This window comes from Coffea eugenioides, chromosome 1 (genome assembly GCF_003713205.1).
Source record: "Coffea eugenioides isolate CCC68of chromosome 1, Ceug_1.0, whole genome shotgun sequence".
NCBI classification, from domain to species: Eukaryota; Viridiplantae; Streptophyta; class Magnoliopsida; order Gentianales; family Rubiaceae; genus Coffea; species Coffea eugenioides.
The window spans coordinates 46412990-46420813 of record NC_040035.1 but is presented as its reverse complement, the minus strand read 5'-3'; the positions used below and the strand labels follow the sequence as shown (position 1 = coordinate 46420813).

Below are 7824 nucleotides of genomic sequence, written 5' to 3'. Positions count from 1 at the left end.
TAATATTTTTGATGATAAGATGATATAATCCTTCTTGTTAATCTTTTGTGGTTCAACGATAAAATTGTTTATTATGAAAAAAAGATTTTATGTAATATCAATTATGTAAAGAAATGAATTCACAAGATCAAAATAATTTTTAAACTTTATTTTTTTAATGTATGACAAAATAATAGTTGCTCTAGATTAATCACAAGAGTCCGCCCACATGAAGTTACAAGAATTCAATCACCAATTAGCAGAAAGGACAAAGGATACAAAAGCTTAATCAGGAAACATAAGCTTGTAATGCAAAATTAATCAAATTGAAGAAACGAGGAAGTTTTTTAAGCAGTATTGCACCGCGCGAATTGTTCTAGACTGAGGGACATTTGCTTGCTTATTGCTCCTTCATATTTTGTCGAAGATAATCAGGAATCTGACATGCAGAAATTAGATATATGTGGTTTCCAGAGCTAGATAGGGCCCCGTGAAATCAATATATAAATTGTTCAACAATTTAAAATTACGCAAATACATCCAGCCAGGAAACTCGTACGTAAATGTAACGATAGTGAAACATAATTAATAAACACAAACAGCATTATTCTCCGGGGATTATGATCCACCCTTGATAGTCTCGATCAGATTCTACATACATATATATATACGGCCGGAATATCTCAGGCGTTGACGTAAATAACGGGGTCAAGCGTTATAGGAGCGCTTTTGGGATTATTAATGACTGCCAGGAGATCAGATTCATTGTTTTTCAAATAAGACTCCATAAAGGCCACGACAATGCCGGCGACTGCCTTTCTCATCAGATACCTGGGCTGGGAGCCTCTCTTGCACGCGCAGTTTCCCAGCTTGGCAGCCCCGTCATCCAACATCCCCGTATGGCCATACTCCTTGGCAAGAAAATAGCAACAAGGGGGCTTACACTCGTTAAAGAACTCGGCATGGTTCACACCCTCGGGGGCGCATGGTGGTAGCAGAAAATTCTTTTTCTGGCTGCCCAAGCCTGTTCCGATAACGCCGACGGGAATTTCTAAATCGAATGATCGGGGGATGTAGGTCAGAATGTCTGGTTTGCTCCTCCATAATGTGTTGACTCCTGCCACAGGATCAATGCCTATCAATGCCTTAAAGTTGAGGGTTGTTTCGGCCTTTCCCAGTGCCAGGCAAAACGCCACATATCCACCCCTGCCGTGGCCTGCAACGCCTAGATTGTCGACGTCCGCCGTAACATTATCAGGAAGTAGGGCTTGAAGTTCTGTGGCCATCCATTTTGTGACCTCGGCTGCGTCTGTGATTTCTTGGGAGACCGTTGCAAAGATGCCGGGGTTAGTCTAGGGAACATATAATATTAATTGGTTAGCAAGCTAGGAATTAATAATCATCAAAAAAATGTTGCTTTCAAACTAAAAGTTTTTCCTATTCTATTAATGCTAGCTGCTGCTTTCTCTTACACGAGCAAGCATGCCTAGATGCAAGAAACACGTACGGAAGCAGAAGCCATTCTACAATATTTATATACTACTACTACTACTTGTGTGAGCAAATGCATATATATCGAGAAAGGGCCGGGGAAGAGTATATATAGTGTATATATATATATGTGTAGAGAGAGAGGGGGGGGGGCGGGGGATTCAAATAAATATACACCTGAGGAGCGACGACGATGAAGCCGTGGGTTGCAACGTGCTGCAAAAGCTGACGGTAGGAAGTATTTGAGCACAGGAAGCCATGAATGAAGAGGATAACAGGGTAGGTGTTTAGTTCGGTAGGTGTAAATACCAACAACGGCCTACTTTTGGAAGAGACCGCTGATGACTCCACCGGGAAACTTTTAACACTCAAATTTCCCTCCTCAAAAACAGATGATACTTTCATTGCTTTGGAGGTAGGCATGGACTCCGGGACTACTACTGCTGCAGCCATTGCTACTGCTCTTACAGGTTACTAACTGCAATACGGATACTGAGTTTGTGAATTTATGCATAACGTGTTATGTTATATTTATTGGCAAAGTTAGCAACTGTGAAAGCTGAGAGCATCGATCGGGTAACCTCCATCGGTCTTATATCGAATCGTACGACCAGACGTAGACATTGCAAGAAGGCCCTTGTTCTTGTCGTTTTGTCAATAGGAAATTTCCAGATGAAAAAAAGACGCACTTGCGTATTTCAGGGACGAAGTAGCGCTATTTTGTTTGGATGTATACAACAAAAAAGAAATGGACCGCTCGTCTTTTATTTTCTGGACAATCCTCTTGTTCTAACGACCCAAAATTAGCTTCGTTTTATAATCACTTTTTCTTATATTTTAAATTACTTTTTTGTTTAATCCCACGTACATCTGTGAATTGATATGTAGTGCTACTCAACCAAAAAAAAAATTTAAATTATTTTCAACCTGAACAACATTTGACGATCGTGTCTTGGATGTATACGAGAAAGAATAGAAACCCCGGGAAAGTCTACCTACTTATCATTTGTGTATTGGGAGTGATAACTTCATTTATTCGGCCAAGCAGGTAACTAACAAGTCCTTGATCATTTACTAGGAGCGTTTTACGAAATTAGATTCTTCTTTCACAACTGTTGACGTATTAAATCAAGGTTCAAAATTAGAAATTTTCATATTATTATTTAGTAATTTTATTGAAATCAAATTATAATAGTTTTGTTGTTTAAGGGTGTGTTTGATAAAATTGAAATTTGAAAACTAAAATCTGAAGTATGAATCCATTAAGTTATTGGATCGTTAACCATTAAATCCAATACATTTAAATGTATATCACATTCAGTGATAAATGAATAGTTTATCACTTATTTTTTGAAACAAGTTTTACTAAGAAAATTCAATGCCATTTAATTAATTCAGATATTCAAATTTTGGTTATTAAACGCATCCGAACATGTTAAGATCTGAATCCATTAAATTTAAGTGTTGAATTAAATTATCAAACATGGCTTAAAAATTACTATCTTATTAGAAAATTTGTTATGATTATAAGACTTATTTATCAAGTCATCTAATTTATAAATAAAGAGTCATATTATTGTATTTAGTTGAGAAGAGGGAACGATTGAGAGTTTTGTTCTTATGATGTGAAAAATTATGGTTGGTATTATTTCTCTTCCCCCATACATATTTTTATATGTGTAAATTATCTCCATATATATATATTAATTTTATGAAATATATCTCTTATATATTTTTTATATTTTTTTATTCTACATTTGATATCAGAGTTTTAGATTCAAGAAGTTGATTTTGAGGTGGCTGTAGACATTGAAGAATTGACCTGATTATGAGGGTTAATTGTGAATTTTTTTCGCTGTCAGAGCTAGAGTATAAAAATTGTTGCGGAAAAATTAGTTGATCGAGTTAGATTACAAAGGGGTCATTGAGTGTCTAGTTTGTAAGGATTGGATCATAAAATTGATTCGAGAATTATCAAATTAATTGATTGTGAATATTACGATAGAGATCGGAGAAGAATCCTATCAGTTAGATTGTGATTATGAAAATCACAAAGTGAATTGTTAATAAATTAAAATGAAATTGGATGATGCAAACAGTCTATCCAAAAAGCATGAATAAGTTGAACGATGAGATAAATCTGTTCAAGTGCATGTAATATCGCAGCAACAAAAATCAAGGGAAATTATCGTGATGGTGATGAATTTGATTCAAGGAGAAGCTTGATTTAAGGGAGACAGTGTTGACGCATTAAATCAAGGCTCAAAATTATAAATTTTAGTAGTATTTTAGTCAAATTATGGTTTTAGTAATTCTATTGGAATCAAATTATGATAGTTTTGTTGTTTAAGAATTAGTACCTTATTAAAATTTTTTTTATGGTTGTAAGACTTATTTATTAAGTCATCTAATTTATAAATAATGAGTCATATTATTGTGTTTAGTTAAGAAGAGTGGAGGATTGAGAGTATTTTTCTTATGATGTGATAGATTATTGTATTTAGTTGAGAAGAGCGAAAATTGAGAGTTTTGTTCTTATGATGTGATAGAATATTCTTGGTATTATTCGTCTTCTCTCACACATATTTTTATGTATGTAAATTATCTCCACATATATATTGATTTTATGAAATATATCTCTTTGATGATTTTTTTTAATTCTACAACGACAAAGAAAAAAAAAATTCTTTTGTCGTGATGTGCAGGGCCCAATAAAATACTAGCGGTAGTTTCATTGGAAAGAGTTAGTTGTTGGTACTGCAATCAAAGCCCATCAGGAGGCCGAGAGGAAAACTTATAGCACTTTCTTTACTAACTAACTCCGAGAACCTATTCTGAGCGAAGCCCACAAGAATGGGCCGAAGATGAAGGCCAATTCAAGTCAATGCATTTTGGTCGAATTTACCAGGCTAGTATTTTCTTGCGTGTATTTTTACGATTTAAGGAAAAAGAGCAAACTTGTTCACACACAGGAATCCTAAATTTAGGGAAGTCCAGAACTTTTTGTCCAGTTACTCGATGACCGAAAAAATAATTTGTCTCGTTTATTTGGAAAGTCAAATCCTTGTGTAAATCTAAACAAGTACCGTGTCCAAATCAACTATTTTCTTGTCAAAAGTCAAAATTTTTTTTTATTTTTTGGATTCAAGGGAAGACTCTAAATCTAGCCTCACATTTTTGTCGATTCATTAATAGACTCCACACCTAACCAGAAAAATGTACGTTTTGACCGAATGAATCCCACACCTAACCAGAAGGCACCACTTAAAAGCCAAAAACTTCGCCACCATTTCGAGTAAGCAAACAAAATCATACTTTTCGATTGAGGTAATCATTATTGTTGAACAGATAATTGTATCATTTGTAGTTAGTTTAGTGGATTCAAATGAAACAAGAATGAAGTTTTCTTTGATGACATGATGAGTTTTAGTAATAGAAAGTATCAAAACTTGCGAATAATTCTTTTTTTTTTAAACTATATTTCTCATTATTAATTAATAAGTCTTTATCCCCTCTATTGCATCACTCAATAATCCCTTTATACAAAAAAAAAATCTTAACCACATTTATAGTTAGATGTAGTAGGTTTATTTCTAGCCAGGGTGGCTAACATGTTAGAAGTATGTCTTAATCATTTCGTAGAGTTACTAATTTTTTAGGTGAGTATTGTTTAGGGGGACTAAGCCATCTTTGGTTGGCTATTTTTTGAAATTGTTTTTTTTTCTACATTTTAATCTTTTTTTTAAAAAAATTTTACAATATTCTGAAAAATATACTATAATAATATTTATTTTTCAAAAACTCCTAAAAAATTGCAATCCAAACAAAATCATGAATCTCCTTCCATTAGCCCATACCAATTAGAGCCGGGAATGAGGAACGCCTGAACAGCGTGGCATTTCGTTGGTAGATAATCGAACTTAGGAACGAAGCAAATCCCAACAGGCAATTAGAGGAGTCTCGAATGTGTGAGATTGGAATTGGATCAATGGATATTCCACTTCCCTTGCATCCTTCCCATTGTTCCCACGTGCGAAGCCCTCTCCGCACGCTTTGCGATGGACGACTCGTGAAGTTTCTCATGCCTCCGAGCCAACCACTGCTCCCGTTTCGCCACTCGCCACCCCCTTCAAAATAATAATAATAAAAAAGAAAATCCAAACTTTCCGCATGCGTATAAATCCTCCTTAAGTAGCTTCCGATCAAAACCGCCGAACGGGTCTTAACAGTCCATCTTCGATTGGAAGGAAGAAAGAGAGATTAGTAAAGGTGCTATGTGGACCCAACAGTACCGGAAAGATGACTTGGAGAGCGGCGCAAGGCCCTTGTACCCTATGATGCTGGAGAGCCCGGAGCTCCGTTGGGCTTTTATTCGGAAAATATACTCTATCATCACTGCTCAGTTGGTTTTGACCATTGCCGTGGCTGCCGTCGTCGTCACCTATCATCCCATCGTCCGATTCTTCACAACCACTGGGGCTGGACTGGCTCTCTATATTGTTCTCATCATCACCCCTTTCATTGGTATGCCTCTTTTCCCCTCTTCTTCTTTTTCCCATCAAATTGTTTGGAATTTTGGAGTTTTTTTTTTCCCCAAAAAAAAACTGTCGGTTGGTTTCTTCTTCTTCCTTTTTTTTTGGTGGGAATATGGGTAGTTGATTCTGATTTTCATATACTTCCTTTCTTGTTGGTGCAGTTTTATGTCCCTTGTATTATTACCATCAGAAGCACCCAGTGAATTACTTACTTCTAGGAGTGTTTACTGTGGCCCTTGCCTTCGCCGTGGGATTGACTTGTGCTTATACTGAAGGTAACGCTTATCGTTTGTTTGGCTTTATTCTCCTTGCCTACAATCTTATCCTGTTTGACAATTGTGGTTCATTTTCTCAAACATGTTGTTGAATTTGTGCAAAAATTGGTTATGAAAATGAAAATTGCGAAATTGGCAATGAAGCTCGAAGTTAACGCAGTTATAAATAGGGAGAAGAATAGTAAATGATGAACAAGATGAATTGCTTAGAATAACTGCATTCGTGTGTAATACTGGTAATCCTTTTTGGGGAAGATGCTTTACTCAATGGACATTCCCTGTTCTTTGTGCGGCTACTCTACACTCATGCCATTTGAATCATCGACTGGAGAAATTTTGTTGCTTCGGAGAAGAGTCATGCCAGTAACTAATGCCACGATAATGTATATTCAATATGTTGAATATGGTAAATTATCGACAGCTACTTGATTATACTACAGAGTTTTTTTTTTAAAAATAAAAATGGGGTTTAAGCATCCTGTTTGATCCTTTCCGTGTCCACAATGCAATGTGATTGCGAAGCATGAGCAGTTCTGGGTTGGGAATAAACTTCAGGCATTGTCTTGTCCAATGAGGAATTTTGAGTGTGGATACCCATCCCCGCGAGAGAGTTTTTGTGCATTTGTCTGAGTTATTATATACGATATTAATGTCTAGATGTTTATTGCACTTGAAAAATCCTCCAGGGAAAGTGATACTGGAGTCGGTTATTTTGACTGGTGCGGTGGTTATTAGCCTCACTCTTTACACATTCTGGGCTGCAAAGAGAGGCCACGATTTCAATTTCCTTGGGCCCTTCTTATTTGGTGCTGTTGTTGTGCTTATGCTGTTTGCAATTATTCAGGTTTGTGGATGTTCCTCACCTGCATTTCCTTTTATTGAGTTGTCTAACCTTTTTGGGAGTACTTTAGGGTGCTGATTTTAATTGTTTCCCTTTTGTAGATTCTGTTTCCTCTTGGCAGGATCTCAACGATGATTTATGGATGTCTCGCATCAATAATATTCTGCGGGTACATTATCTATGACACTGACAATCTGATCAAGCGCTACACCTATGACGAGTATATTTGGGCAGCTGTTGCATTGTACTTGGATATCATTAATCTCTTCCTATCTATACTGACAATTTTCAGAGCTGCTGATAGTTGAGATGATTGCAGAAGCTGAACCATTCTCATGTTGTAGTTCTACATGAAAAGTTCTTTACTTCCCTGTTTTTTTTTTTATAGTTCTTAGATATTATCGTTATGGTACACAATTGTTAATTTTCTTGTCACAAATGATGGAATTGTATCTATCTATGATTTGAATTTCATTACTTTGTCATTATCTCTCTCTCTCTCTCTGTCTTGCGAGGTTTATATATGCTCAGTCTTTATGTTCGGATATGAACCTGCCCTTTTTTTCTTTTTCCCCCGAGCTTGGAGTTCTTACCCGCCATCTTATATAGTTTTTGGTTTTGAAATCAAAATTACATCCAGGGTGAATCCTGCAAACATGGTGATCTGGCCTTCAAGGCCACCTACTAAATAGATCTGTTCATC

General features: G+C 36.2%; 2 protein-coding genes across 2 annotated transcripts; one reads left to right on the top strand and one right to left on the bottom strand.

Annotated features, from left to right (window-relative positions):
• Window positions 1-439: 439 nt before the first annotated feature.
• On the bottom strand, window positions 440-1991 carry LOC113765268 (chlorophyllase-1-like). The gene is made up of 2 exons (XM_027309424.1): window positions 1648-1991; window positions 440-1331 (listed from the first exon to the last, which is right to left on the bottom strand). Exons 1-2 carry the CDS (start codon window positions 1921-1923, stop codon window positions 663-665), a joined length of 945 nt encoding a protein of 314 aa, XP_027165225.1. The 5' UTR covers window positions 1924-1991; the 3' UTR covers window positions 440-662.
• A 3512-nt stretch (window positions 1992-5503) lies between these two features.
• On the top strand, window positions 5504-7615 carry LOC113781047 (protein LIFEGUARD 2). The gene is made up of 4 exons (XM_027326887.1): window positions 5504-5994; window positions 6167-6280; window positions 6967-7124; window positions 7223-7615. Exons 1-4 carry the CDS (start codon window positions 5745-5747, stop codon window positions 7427-7429), a joined length of 729 nt encoding a protein of 242 aa, XP_027182688.1. The 5' UTR covers window positions 5504-5744; the 3' UTR covers window positions 7430-7615.
• Window positions 7616-7824: the final 209 nt, after the last annotated feature.

What these genes read in the sequence shown, in the direction of transcription:
- LOC113765268 (XM_027309424.1), bottom strand. Translation starts at nt 1,923, where the DNA reads ATGGCTGCAGCAGTAGTAGTCCCGGAGTCCATGCCTACCTCCAAAGCA. An exon ending in TCATCGTCGTCGCTCCTCAG is followed by an intron (nt 1,332 to 1,647) that starts GTGTATATTTAT and finishes TATGTTCCCTAG; the next exon opens with ACTAACCCCGGCATCTTTGC.
- LOC113781047 (XM_027326887.1), top strand. Translation starts at nt 5,745, where the DNA reads ATGTGGACCCAACAGTACCGGAAAGATGACTTGGAGAGCGGCGCAAGG. An exon ending in CATCATCACCCCTTTCATTG is followed by an intron (nt 5,995 to 6,166) that starts GTATGCCTCTTT and finishes TTGTTGGTGCAG; the next exon opens with TTTTATGTCCCTTGTATTAT. An exon ending in GACTTGTGCTTATACTGAAG is followed by an intron (nt 6,281 to 6,966) that starts GTAACGCTTATC and finishes AAAATCCTCCAG; the next exon opens with GGAAAGTGATACTGGAGTCG.